Raw genomic sequence first — 14,629 nt, forward strand, 5'->3', positions numbered from 1 at the left:
GTTTTCCAAAAGCTGGTTTAGACCAGCTGCCGCAGCAAGCCACGCTGATCAGAGCTGTCCATTGTCATGTGTCAATCAAACACCTGATCAAACATCCATTTAGGATACAGGGCACCTTCAACCTAACAATCAAATTACTTCTGAAAATCCTGGAAAACACAAACTATGCTCCCTAAGAAAGGAAGGTTTTCTTGGATAATACTCTTTAAAAACTGTTTGACAATAATAACTATCATCTATTAAAGTGCTCGCTATGAGCTAGGCACTGGGATAAGCACTTTACATAATGATCTCCTTTAATTTTTCCATCATCATTTTACAGCTGGGAAATTGAAGTCCCAGAAAGGTTAGGAGGCTGCCCAAGGTCACAGAGCTTGCAGAGCTGGGATTAGGACACAGGTCTCTGATTCTAGAACTTGTGTCTTCTTAATCATCATGGCTCCCTTCTGCTGCCCTTTATGTGTTCATGTTTTTCAGTTTATAGCAAAAAGCAAATGTTAGGCAAGCTCATGGCATAATGTTGTACATTAGCTTGTTGAATCTTTTCTGCAGAATACAACATGTGATGTGAAAAGGAGGGCCCAGAGATTGACCTGGCCAGCATCAGTGCAATGTTATATCATGCTGTACACGATGGGAAGCCGCCTTTCTATTCAAACATTGGATCACTGGTACGGCCAGGCACCAACCAGTCCATACAGGTGTTAGCCCATCAGGGAGGACCTGGCCTCGAACCAATGATGTATACAGTGGTGCCAGGGCACACGGCTCGTGTCTGTCCTCATGCCCACCCTCCCCACGTGTCAGTCAATGCAGAGACAAAGTTTCTTTGGTTACCGTTCGGATCTCTACTCTTGAAAAAGTTGGCAAGTCAGGTTTTGCATCCAATATTTTCCGAACATTTTTTTCCATCCCGAGGGTCTTTAAGTCTAGAAATGATTCATCCATGTGGTCCTTGTGATCTATAAAAGAAATAATTTACACTCAAAACAAAGGCTCAGGAAGAAGTTACTGCATGTAAAAGTCACAGCTGCTATTTACTGGACACTTACCACAGGCCAGTACTAATGAGCTCACCATCCTCCCTTGGCAGGTGAGGCATCGAGGCCCAGAGAGGTGACATGACTTGTCCAAGGCCACACAGCTCATATGAGGCTGCAGCCTCCCAGGGCGGGGGCACTGAGGGGGAACCTTCGGCCACAGGTGTGAGGATGGACTTGAACCCAGGCTTCTGTGTCCTAGCCCAGGGCTCCACCCAGCAGCAAGCTTGGTTTCTTGAAAGCCCTATTCCCTCTAAACAGGGTATTTATCCTGGGAAGTTCCCCAAGGTTGCTCCTTGCACAGCATGCGTCTATGAAAAAGTTTCCACTGGGCCACAGTGAAATAAGAAAAAGAAGGACAAGGTTCTGAGTTTTTCATGAAATCCTGTTTATTTAATATCAAGGCCTGCTCTTGACTCTGAGCTCATGCCTACACATCTATTTTTTTTCCTGCCCATCTTTTTTTTATAACTATGTTTTTTTAGTTATGAAATGATGGGGATAGAAGATGGTGGTCCTGGCAAATTGGTTAGTCCCTAAAGTGAACCCTCAAGTCTGGGGCCCATGGTTCTCAGCACAGAGGGATGACTAAGCAGGAGGAAACTTACTTGACAAGCTGGCCTTCTCAAGTTCTTTAATTCGCGCACGAAGCTCAGATAAGGCCTTTTTCTGACACTGAATGACTTCCTCATGTCGGGACCCTTTGCACTTGGCTCCTAGATCACTGAAGGACTGCTCCTGTGGCCAGAATGGTGAGGACAGCAGCTTTATCAGTGATCACAATCTCACTCTCTTGTATTTGAAGAAACATGAACAAATCATGGATTAGCAGAAACCCTGTCACTTACTTAGTACCTTGGAAAATATCATTACAGGGCTTCAGCAGAGAAGGAATTTAAAAATTTCATTTCGAATACAAAGTCACATCTAGGAAGATTTCCAACTTTCCTACCTACTTAGCATCATTATAAATAAGAGATCCCCGCTATGTTCCCTCCCCATGTTTTATTTCTTTTTTTCTTCTAATGTTCTTCTAAGCTTGGGTTTCCACTTGTTGTCATTCTGGTCTCATCTCTGAACAATCACATCAAATTTGCTCCTGGAGGGGCTTTTTTTTTTTGCCTGCACCATGAGGCATGCGGGATCTTAGTTCCCTGACCGGGGATCGAAACCGCGCCCCCTGCAGCGGAAGCACAGAGTCTTAATAACTGGAACACCAGGGAAGTCCCTGGAGGGGCTTTTATTTATTTATTTTTTTTCTGCGTTACGTGGGCCTCTCACTCTTGTGGCCTCTCCGGTTGCGGAGCACAGGCTCCGGACACGCAGGCTCAGTGGCCATGGCTCACAGGCCCAGCTGCTCCGCGGCATGTGGGATCCTCCCGGACCGAGGCATGAACCGGTGTCCCCTGCATCGGCAGGCAGACTCTCAACGCACTGCGCCACCAGGGAAGCCCCAGGTGGTTCTTATCGGCCAACTTGGGGAAAACCTTCTTCTCAGACTTTGTGGCTGAAAATGTAGTCTGCAGAGCTGTGCTATCGGTACCAGCTGGGAGCTGTTCAGAAATGCAGAATCCCAGGCTCCCCCCACCCGAGACCTGCTGAGTCACAATCTGCATTTCAACAACATCCCCATATGATCCGTGGACACCTTTGAGTTGAGAGGTGCCACTGTAAAGTATCCTCTAATTGGCTGGTTTCTGGAAAAGTAAGTAGCAGTTTTGGCCATGTGTTTCCCCTGATATGCATGAAGAGAAAGACTGAAATACTATTGGTTGGTCTTGCACACACTTAGACACAAACCAGGAGCCGCAGTAACGACTGGGATTTGTATCAATAAAATCAGCTGCGGTATATAAACAAAGTACCATTTCTAGACATTTCAATAACCTTGCCTCTTCAAGTTGATCTTCAAGTTGATCTCTGAGTTTTAGGATTCAAGCTTCATGTTAATTCCTCCTACATCATTCACCCTCTTTAATTAATTTAGTTCCCAACAAGGAGTTGCTGAGATTCCTCCATCTAAGTACATGCCCTCTGTTTCTCATAGGAAAGCCCATTTCATCAGTTTCCAGTAGTAAAGAGAAGGACGGGGACCACCTTACCGATTCCTCTGCCATTAGCCGCTTGACTCTGGCTTTCAGCTTCTCCTCTTGCTGCGGTCTTTCCTCGGTCAGCTTCTCCTTCTCTGCCAGATGCTGCTGTAACTCTTCTTGCAGCAAATACTGCTGAGTTTCCCGAGAACTGTTGATCTTCATCTGAAATGAGGGGAAGGGGAACTGCAGCTGATGGGGGACAGGACTAATGCAGGAGTCATTTCCACTACCTTTGGGGGCGGGACAAAGGTTCACTAAACTTTCTTCAAAACACAGAAAAATGATGCTTAGCTTAGTAACTAATAGCGAAGTAGTAGAGCATCGTGGTTAAAAGCTCAGACTCTAGATCTAGATAGAATCTCAGCTCTAGTTCTTTCTAGACACTTCTTCGTATAGAAAATAAGTGGGTGAACTAAGGCAGGCCGTCTTCCTCCTCATTCATCCCTGCCGGCCGCTTGGGTGCGGGATTCCGTGGAGAGCATGGGCCCGTGAAGGGGCTCTGCAGCACGCCTACCTGACCTACTGCCCTTTCCAAATTGGCTTTAATGAGGTTTGCTCTGTTCCTCATTTCTTGCAGCTGAAGCAATTTCCTTCTGGAATCCTGCCGAAGCTTCTCTTCAACCTGAAAGGATGATGAAACCGAGGGCTTGCTGCTAATGTGATCATCATGCCCTCTGGGGAAACTCTTCTGGGGGGGCTAATGGCAGTGGGGGAGTCCCTGAGGGGTAGGGACAGCTGCAGCCCAGCAGCAGGGGTCACAGGCATGCACAGGGTGGAGGCAAACTCACAGGGAGTTGCCCCCTATGGGAAAGGGCCGAGCTCTGCACCCGGGGCTCAACTATGTTCTACCGCACACTCCCATCCCAGCTCGGTCCCTAACAAGCCGTACGACACTCGGAAAGTTACTTCACTGCTCCGTGACTCAGTGTCCTCATCTGTCAAATGGGAATGATGATACTAGTATCACTGCATAGAGTCATTGTGGGGATTCAATGTTTGGAATAGTGCTTAAGGGCTCTGTGAGAGTGTTAAGTACCGTTGTAACCTATGAAAGGTGGACGGGAATGTCCGCCGTACAGTCTCGTTCTAATAACTCGTGATGGGTACTTGGAAATGTTATGATTGGGTTTATTATCATAACTGTTTGTCGTTACCACTTTGAGCACACTCACTGGTGGTAACCTCTCTGGAGGCTTGCCAAAGCAATGTCTATTAAGAACTGCAGCCTGCCAAGGAAGGCCTTTAAAGTGGAGAAGCTTGCCTACTTTTCCCCCCTTGCTTGGGTAACAGTCAACACACGGTAAGCTTGGGCGTGCTCCACGCTACCCTTGGCTGGCCAGTGTAGGCCTCACAGCTGCTCAGTTCTTGGATGCACCTGCTGAGCCCTGGGCCCTGGCACTAACAGGAAATGAGGCAAACTCTCGTAAATAAATGGAAAGTTTTTGTGCTGAAACAAATTCACAGGCTGTTTTTTTAGGGATCTGAAGAGGGGGATCACAGGGATGTAATAAAAGACCCAGAAAAGCCCTTAAGAGCTTTCTTCTGAGTAGTGTGGTCCAGTGGAAGAGCCTCTACCCAGCTCCGTTACCTTGGAAAAGTCATCTAAGCTCTCTGGGCCTTAGTTTTCTCCCAGGTCTAAACATGCTCTGACTTCTATGTCAGCAGCCTTTTTCATATGCTGCAAAAGCCAAGTCCAGCCTTGGACTCTGCCCTTATCTGTGCTCTGCATGAACAGCCCCCGTTCCCGTCCCCAAGCCTCAGAGTCACCTTCAACAGCCGCCCTGCTCCCTCTCTCACACTCGGGGGTCTCATGCCTGTCCTCCAACCCCTCTCACATGCAAGCTGGACTGTGACAAGTGGCCTCCTCGCCTCGAGTTTAGTTTCTTCCAGTGCAATCTTAACGGTACTGTGAGAGTTACGCAGCTGTAAGGCAGCTCTGTCCAACAGAACTTTCTGCAATGATACAGGTACTCTGAGCGAGGCTGTGTTGTCTAATATGGCAGCCACCAGGCACATCTGGGGATCGAGCACTCGAAATGGGGATGGTGTGACGGAGGAACTGAACTAAAAATTTTAGTTAATTTTCATTAATTTCAGTGTAAACAGTAGCATGTGGCTGTTTGCTACGCCAGGGTCACTGAAGTCAGACGAACCTGGAGTCAGACAAAACCGACTGTGCCATTGGGCTAGTTACTTTACTAGTAACTAGTAGCCTTGACTTTCTCATCTGTAAAATGGAGAGGATGATTTCTAGATCACAGCGCTGTTGTGAAGATGAAGAGATGAAATGTTCAAGGTAACTCCTAGTACGTGAGAAATTGTAACTACCATTTTCACCCTGATTACTGTCCACGAATGTCATTGCATCAGTCACTTGTTCAGAAGCCTTAGTAGCTCCCCACTGCCTGTGTGGTACAGAGCTCAAGCACCTGAACTAAGGCAAAACACCAAGCCAGGGATTCAAGAAGCCCCTACGAACTCAACGAGGTAAATAAAACTGAATCCACACCTAGATAAACCATAATAAAACTGCTGGAAATCAAGGGAAAAGACAATCTTAAAAGCAACCGGAGAAAAAGACAGATTATGCAAAGGTACAACAGTTAGGCTTACAGATGACTTCTAAATAGAAATAATAGGAGCCACAAGACAATAGTGACATATCTAATGCTGTATCTAATGTGCTGAAAGAAAAGAATTGCCATTGTAGAATTCAATACGCAGTCAAATGTGTTTTAAGAGTGAAGGTTAAATATACATCTCCAGACAGACACACAGGCACATTTGAGAATTTGTCATCAGCAGAGCCACAATGAGGGAAAACATTAAAGGGTATTCTTCAGACACAAGAAAAATGAACCCAGGTAGGTGATCAGAGATGCAGAAAAGACAAGCAACAGTAAGGGTAATGTGTGGATATGATACTGACTATAGAAAAACACTAATAATGTCTTGTGGGGTTTTAAGTATCAAGAGGAGTTTAGAAAATTACAGCAATGGCTTATAAATCTGGAGGGGGTAAGTGAAGTTAAGGTGTTTGAAACTCATTGCACTGTCAAGGAGAAGGGCATAATTATCAACTACTATTGCCTCTTGGTAAGTTAAGAATGCAGGGCTTCCCTGGTGGTGCAGTGGTGGAGAGTCCGCCTGCCGATGCAGGGGACATGGGTTCGTGTTCCGGTCCGGAAGGATCCCACATGCCACGGAGCGGCTGGGCCCGTGAGCCATGGCCGCTGAGCCTGTGCATCCGGAGCCTGTGCTCCACTACGGGAGAGGCCACAACAGTGAGAGGCCCGCGTACCGCAAAAAAAAAAAAAAAAAAAAAAAAAGAATGCATATTGTAGTCTTCAGGATGACTACTAAGAGAATAGTAGAAGAGTGAAAAACTTAATTAATGTGTGATTTTGGTGAGTCAAGGATGAATGCTATTGTATTACTATTACTAAGAGAATAGTAAAAAAGTGAAATATTTCCAAGCTAATAGAGGGGGAAAGTGGAATAAGAGAAAACCATCCACTCAGAAGGAGGCAAGAAAGGAGAGAAAAAGGAACATACCACAGATGGTACATCTGGTATTGAGCAAGAAGGTAGATTTAAACCCCAGTACACGAGTAATTACATAATATAAATGGACTAAAAGTCAAAGATTGTCAAACTGGATTTTGTAAAAATGATACGCTATCTGAAGGCATATGTCTAAACCTTAAGACAAAAATTGACAGAGAACATATGAAAAAGATATGGTATGAAAACTCTAACCAACAGAAAGCCAGTGGTGAAGCTAAATGACAAAGGAGACATTAAGGGAGAAACACTACTAGAGATGAAAAGGGATATTTCATGATGATCTAAAGTTTTGCTCTACAGGAAGTATTAGGATTCTAAATTTATATGCACCTAGTAACACAGCCTCAAAATATATAAAGCAAAAATCGTTCATATTAAAAGAAGAAACACACAAATGACAAACATGTTGAGATTTTTAAAAACATTCTCAATGATGGAACAAAAAGACAAAAAAAAATCAATATGAGAATTTAAGTTGGATCAACATCATTGGCAAACTTGATTTAATGGATCAATTCTTTCTTAGATAATTTCACAATTAAGATCTGAAGGCAGTCTAGGGTTGTGGTTACACACAGGAGCTTTGGAGTCAGGCAGACCTGGATTCAAGTTCTGCCACAACTACTTTATGCAAGTGAACTTGGATAACTTCCTTCACCTCTGTGAGCCCCAGTTTTCCCGACTGTAAAGTGGGGTTAATACCAGTATAGACCGCATGGGGTCATTGTGAGGATGAACAGAGATGATGCAGGTGGAGTGCTGGCCACAGAGTGGTTCCCAGGCCGACCTGTCCCTGCCATACCTTGCTCTTTTCCCACAGCGTCATAGAGATCAGGCTCTGCTCGGTACTGCTCATTTTCAGCTCCACCCTGAGCTTCCTCATTTCTTTTTCCATGTCATGGATTTGCTGAAAGAGTTCCAACAACAGGGAAGTCAACTTCACAACTCATTTCATCCGGTTCAGTAAGGCAGAAACCTAGTCTGGGATTCGCTTAACTCCTTCCCTTGGGGGACAATTCCACGTATTTGAGGCAAAGTAGACTTTCTTTCAACGGATGCAATGAAAGGGCTGGGTGAGGGAAAATTTGAGTTTCTTTTGAAGATCAGCATGGATCCTGGATTAAACAGTACAAGATACCTATCCACTCATTAGAGTCTCTTTCCTTGGGGCACATTTTTGAGTTCAATCAAAATAAGGGCTGTTTGGAAGACACAATGGGCACAGTTTAGAAGAAAAGAACAATGACATTTTTCTTTTTTCTCATTTGAGGCAGAGAAGTGTGCTCCTGACAGAGAGAAGAACACATGTCTCCTGCTCCCGTCCCAGGCACCGTCCTTCCCAACGGATGGAAAACGTATGCCTGGTGATGTGCACGAGGGTTCGGGCCGGTACAGGGGGTGAACATTTACATTGAGTGGTCATCTTCTCATTGTATTCATTTTTATGTTCACCTTCCATACAAGGCCAGTGATACATTTGCTTTTTATTTTGTTTTTATGAATTGTTGTAAAATTGAATGTATTTAAGTAAAAATACTTCAAGAAGAGTTGTGTTAATAACAGTGCTCAGGGCCGTGATAAAACTTGTGACAGTGGATCATGAAAGTCTGGGCATCACAAGTCCAGGGGTAGGGACCACGGTGAATTTCTAGCAGCATATGGTGGCCACCTCCCATCCCTTTCCCCAGGGGAAACCTGATGAGGGGCCTTGAGCCAACTGCCCAGAAAATCTGGGGAGAGTGTGTTTTCCATGGTCTTTTCACCCATCTCTTTGAGGCCAGCAAATCAAAGAATTAGGAGACTACATTAACAGACAAACACCCAGAAAGCCCCAGAGCTTGTGCTAGCTAATGGGCCAAGGAACCCCTCCAAAACCCTCAAGGCCACAATCTAGGCTTTCAGTGGACACCTAGGGGTCAGGAGGTTCAACGCACGGTTTTGCAGAGTTTTAACTCTTTCTCTTGGGCTTCCCACTTCTCCTTCTGGGCATCTTCCTTCTGTAACTCTTCTTTCAGCACTGAGCACTGTGGAGAAAAAGGACAAGGCCACGGGGGCTTGGCTGGGGGTCCCAAGTACCTGTGTTCATGCCCAGGAGTGTTTCCTGTTGTATAACCCAATCACACCTCTGAATTCTGAGAGGCGAGACCATTTGTGTGATGGGAGCATGGGATCCTGCAGTCCTTCCCAGTTCACCCCTCTCCTGAGTTCTGAGGAATAGAGCATCTAAGTTCCTCTTCAAAAGCCAGCAAACTTCACTGCAGGGGAAATCCAGCTTTGTAGAGTCTGGGGACTTAGGGTGCAGGAATTGGGATGTTTTCACGCTGTGACCAGTGAGGGCGGAGGGGGCTGAGCCAGTGAGCTCAGGTCCATCTTAGGGCTTTTGTGCAGGTTGCATCTCAAAGAAACAACTGCCCCGACTGGTGTGGAGGGGTAAACGGAGCTGTCTTGCCCGAGGGCGGCTTGGCAACAGGCATTAAGGGCATAAGGATGGATGTGCCTTCTTTTGACCCAGCAATTCCCACTTTAGGAATGTACCTTAAGGACAATGACTGGAGAAATAAGTAAATCTGTAGTTTCAAGGATGCTCTTCACAGAATTGTCAGTAACAGTGGAAGAAAAAAAAAAAAAGAGGAAACAACCCAAGTGTTGTTTATAACAGCAGACCACTTTATAACACTGGATACATCCAGGAGAAAGTATGTAGCTTTTAAGACGAATGATAAGAGCGTTGATTTATTAGCACGGGAAAATAGTAAGCATTTAAAAATTTAAAAAATGTGCATAGTATAAATTCACTATAAAATGATTGATTGATTGATTTCTAGGCAATATATAGAAACAAGACTGGAAGAACATACATGAAAATATTAACACTGATTTCTCAAGGTAGCATTTCCTCTCCTCTCTTTTTATTTTTTCTTCTCAATGTCATCTACTTATTTTTCTAAAATTAACACACATGATATATGTCATTAAAAAAAAGGCATCTCAAATGTTCACAAGAGCAGTATCCTTGGTGGTGACGAGCCCTTGTGCTATTGGCCAGCACAGTCTAGAGGAGAAGGGACCTCATTCCAAGGTCAACGAGGAAGGGGAAACGGGGACATAAATCATCCAAATGCACTTCAGGAGGTAGAAGAGCCAAGCAGGTGCTGTCTTTGCAGATTCCTTGTACTTAGCACCAGCTCTGCATCCCCTTCCCGTCCCCAACACACACACACACACACACACACACACACACACACACACCACATTAAACAGCTATAGCACATGCCTGGGAAGTCACCCTGCTTGGGAGAAACGAATGCAGAGGGCTTGGCCAGGCAGCTGACCCGGGGCAGAGGCAGAAGAGCACCACGAAAACCAGCCTCCCACTTCTCAGAAAACGATTTTGTCATCCCCATTTCACAGATGGGGAAATGGAGGCCAAATAAGTTACAATAAAAGAAAGCTCTGGGATGGGACCCTGGTCTGTCTGATCCCAAAGCTCGTGCAGTGCCTTTCACCAGCTCCAAACTGGGTATGGTACTACGTACCAGGTATTACTTACTGTGCCTTTTCCTTGGAACCTCAAGATCTGTTCTCACCCCACCCCCATGCAGACCTAGCTATCGGGTAGCCTCTGGGAATCTCTGAGTTGCCACCTGAGATGAAAGCTTTGAGGTTTTACCTTGACTCACAGAAACAGGCACATCATGCAAATACTGAGAAATCTTATCCTATAGGGGCAGGATTCTAAAGTTAGCATTGAAGGCAAGATTTGCAAAGGGTCAAAGTTACATATAAAAAGCTCTTTGCTTGCCTACCACGTTCATCTTCCATAGAGACATTCTACACACTAGAGTCTAAGGAAGAAATGAGCGTCTGCGTGTTTGCATCTGGATCTTCAGACGTTCTGCTGTGAAGACAGTTATGAGAACCAGCGGTGCTGGGACCACGATGCAGCCGTGTGGTCATCCGTGCTCACAGGGAGATCGTATTCTGTTTAATGTTAATCTTTGCAATGGCAGTATATGCTCATAGGTGGGTTTGTTGCTGGGATTAAACAAACTCATTTATAATAGGGGTTAGAAAATGTTTGCTGGATGTGAAAATCTATTATGCTTCTTCTGAGCCACATACACACTGTCCTTTGAAAGGCTTCAGAGAAGTTGGCCACCTGCCCAGCAGCTACCCTCCCTGTGTCCTTGGGCACTGGCCTCATCTCACCACCGTGTGTCATGTGACTCCACTGTGTCTGCTTTTCGCAGCTACAATTTGCTGATGACCCGACACTCACTCTGGAGCTGAGGGCTTCGAGCTGGTGATCCTTTTCTTTGTTCTCACTTTTCAGTTGATTCACCTCCTGTTGTAGTTGTTGAACTTGACCATCCTTTACTAACACGTCTCTTTGCAAAGATGACACCATCTCTGTAAAAGAACCAAACCAAACCAAAACAAAAGACTCATGGAGGTCAAAGAGGCAAGAAGGATTCTTGGCAACACCATGGCTCTCAGCCAACGTTCGGACAAGACGTTCCAAACCCGGGCCACCACCGGTGCCCGCCTAGAACTGGGGAGGCTTTTTCCAAGGGTCACAGAGCAGGAATGGGAATGAGAGCAAAGTCCACGGAACAGGGTTTGAGGCTTCAGTGAGAATGAGGGGCAGTCAGCACCAGCGAGAGGAGAAGCCTTTGGGGGCCCCTTGTGGGCACAGGCCAGGCAAAGCCGGGAGGAGAGGCCACACCATGGGCCTGGGGAACAAAGGCCCAGCACAGGGAAGGTCCAGGAATTCTTCTCCAGAGGCCAGGAGACGGGCGTGTGGCAGAGGGAACTGCTGGACACTATTGATGGGGTGGGTGGTTGGTTTCACAGTCCTCTGAGTTTGGACCCCTCTCTACCACTTATTAGCTTGGTGGTCTTGGACAAGCTATTTCACCTCCCACTGTCTGTCCCACACAGAGTTATTGTAAGGGTCAAATGATGCGGTATGTCCCAAGAACACAAAGTGGCTAAATTATGTTTGTTACATGGCGCCTATGATTTTTCTCGGCAGCCAGCTTCCAAAATGGGCCCAATGATCCCTACCACCTAGAATTCATGCCTTGTGTAGCCCCTCCCACCCTGAATAGGGCTGCCATGGGTAACCAATATGATACTCTGGAAATGACGGACTGTTTCCTCTCAGGCTGGGTCATAAAACACACTGTGGCCTCCTCTTTGCTCTCTCTCGAATTACTCACTCTGGGGGAAGCCAACTGCTGTGTTGAGGAAACTCAAGCAGCCCTAGAGAGAAGCATGTGTGCTCAGGGACTAAGGCCTCCGGCCAATAGCCACATGAGCAGCCATTCTGAAGGGGGATCCTCCGGCTCCCCCCGAGGCTTTAGATGACATGACTGATGCCCCAGCCGACATCTTGCCTGCAACTCATGAGAACTAAGTCACCCCCCGCTCAAATTCCTGAACTACAGAAACTGGGGGAGATAATAAATATTGGTTGGGGTTTTATCCATTACATTTTGGGGTAACTTGTTATGCAGCAATAGATAACTACTCCATTACTGTAGTATCATTTTTTTTAACATCTTTATTGGAGTATAATTGCTTTACAATGGTGTGTTAGTTTCTGCTTTATAACCAAGTGAATCAGTTATGCATATACATATCTCCCCATATCTCTTCCCTCTTGCATTGTAGTATCATTTTGAATAAAAGTGGGAAGAAGGGTGCATAAATGCAGTGGTATTGGGTTATCTCCTACGGTTCTTTTCTTAAAAGAACATCAGGCCCAGTTTTAGTGGTAGGTTTCAATCAAGAATGTCTATGAAATAAAGCACAAAATGCTCCAGAATTTCATTTTAAAAATGAGCTTTGCCTCCAGGACACAGTTCAGTTACTTGGAAATCCCTCTGGGGCTTGCCACACTTTGAGTGGGTCCAGCCCATCTCAAGCATTATCCCAACCCAGGTCTGTCCGACTCCCTGATCGGAGAAGGTGGGATCTGAGACAGGCTTGATGCTTGGATGAGGTTTCACTGGCCGACATACGGGAGGAAGGTGAGGACCAGCGAGTTCATCCTTCCATTCCTGGTGCCCAGAACAGCACCTAGCCTGGGGGAGGTGCTCAGAAAATATCTGAGGACATCCCAAGTGAGGGAGGAGAATAAGCAGAGACCTGGGGGCAGCAGGGGGTGGGGCTGGGTGTGATTAAGTTGCAGAGTGAGGCAGAAGAAAAGCACAGATTCATACAGAGATGGGGATTCACGTGCGACTCAATGCTGTGCCTGGCTTCTACAGCAGTGGGTATGTTTCCTGCTACGCGCTGGCTGCCTTCAGAGTGATGTGCCCCTCCGAGGCTCACTGTCTCCTCCCTGTCACCTGCTTCTCTCCCTCCCCTCGTTTGTGAGTGGTCCCATCCTCTTCAGGTCTCTAGGCATGTCAATTTCGGCTTAAAAAACTCCACTGGATTCCCAACACCCTTGGAATAAAAACCCAGACCCCCCGACCCTGCCCAGCCCCACAATCCTCTGTTCACTCCACGCAGCCTCGCTTGCCCTTGGCTTGTCCTTGCCCACCTGAAACAGGTCCTCTCTAAAAGAAGGACATAGCCGTGGAGGATACAGCATAAACTGGTTAGAATCGGCTAGGTCCAAGGGGGCGTAAGATTCGACTTCCAGGGGAACTGGAGCCCCATTACAGGCTCATTGTAATACATGAGCAAAATGACACACGCACCAGCACCAGGACTGTTCCGAGGCTGACCATAAAGGTCAAAAAGTGGGTGGTGGGGCTTCCCTGGTGGCGCGGTGGTTGACAGTCCGCCTGCCGATGCAGGGGACATGGGTTCGTGCCCCGGTCCGGGAAGATCCCACATGCCGTGGAGCGGATGGGCCCGTGAGCCATGGCCACTGAGCCTGCGTGTCCAGAGCCTGTGCTCCGCAACGGGAGAGACCACAACAGCGAGAGGCCCGCGTACAGAAAAAAAAAAAAAAAAAAAGTGGGTGTTGGCCCAATTCCTGGAAATCCCCGCCTCTTCCCCAAAATATTAGAGTTGTCCCAATCCTCCCACTCATTAGCCTATAAAATTACCCAGCCCATAAAAACTAACCGCCCCATATTTGGGGGCCTCTAGCCTTCTGAGATGGCCCACACTCTGTCTGTGGAGTGTGTTTCTCTCTAAAGAAATCCACTTCTTACTTTGTCTCTCACTGAATTCTTTCTGCGATGGGACATAAAGAACCTGAGCTTTAGTAAGTCCCGAGACCAGATGCATGATCTCGATTAAAAGATAGTGGGTTCTGACTGGGTTCGAGTCCCAGCCCACGGGTTCAAGTCCCACCTGAGTTCCATGGTTGCACACCCACTAAGCTGGTCCCCCTTGGCCTCCCCCCTTGAAGCGCTGGCCACCACGACACACAGTTTATTTTCTCCACAGCACCACTGCTCTCTGAAGTGGGCTTGTTTATTCATCCGTTTACTTTTATTGTCTGTCACCCCCTCCCAAATCTGTGAGTACAGGAATCTGACTGTCTTGCTTGGCTCTCCCTCCCCGGAGCCTGGAACGGGGCCTGACACCTAGAAGGAGCTCAAGAAACATGTGGAAGCAATGAAGGAATCCAGGGAATCAAAGCTCAGTCACAGCTGTGCATTGGCTGCCCCTCTCCCAACCCAAGCCCTTTATCAGGGAACCACCTCTGATCAAATTAGAAAATGGTTTCCTTTGGGCCCAAGTGCACTCGGCTGAAATGGGTGAGACTATGGGTGCCTTAAAGGAGTGACCCCATTTTGTCCATGCTCTAGTTTGCACTCAGGCTGCTTTGTGGAACCACCCAAGCCACAAGGCGACCTGTGTTCTCCCTGGTGGGGCCAGTGCTCAGGAGACCTTGTAGCCAAGAGATACCATTCTCTCAAATATTTACCAGGCCCTGCCCTCGGAACTGGGTGGCAAGAA

At 46.7% G+C, this 14,629-nt stretch overlaps 1 protein-coding gene and 1 pseudogene across 2 annotated transcripts in view; both read right to left on the reverse strand.

The window, feature by feature from the left end:
- LOC309808885 (centrosomal protein of 78 kDa-like) overlaps positions 1–14,629 on the reverse strand; it is a 525,691-nt pseudogene that overhangs the window by 257,369 nt on the left and 253,693 nt on the right. The gene's annotated exons all lie outside the window — the stretch shown is intronic.
- Positions 1–14,629, reverse strand: part of LOC309808066 (forkhead-associated domain-containing protein 1-like) — a gene marked incomplete at both ends in the record, with an annotated part of 77,461 nt that overhangs the window by 3,545 nt on the left and 59,287 nt on the right. Inside the window, 6 exons of the mRNA XM_082628074.1 lie at positions 838–962; positions 1,649–1,772; positions 3,654–3,755; positions 7,503–7,607; positions 8,635–8,724; positions 10,980–11,110. Coding sequence (XP_082484200.1) covers positions 838–962; positions 1,649–1,772; positions 3,654–3,755; positions 7,503–7,607; positions 8,635–8,724; positions 10,980–11,110 — 677 coding nt within the window. The remainder of the gene's footprint in view (positions 1–837; positions 963–1,648; positions 1,773–3,653; positions 3,756–7,502; positions 7,608–8,634; positions 8,725–10,979; positions 11,111–14,629) is intronic.

Source organism: Mesoplodon mirus (assembly GCF_964341445.2).
Source record: "Mesoplodon mirus genome assembly, chromosome: 7".
In the NCBI taxonomy this organism is placed as follows: Eukaryota; Metazoa; Chordata; class Mammalia; order Artiodactyla; family Ziphiidae; genus Mesoplodon; species Mesoplodon mirus.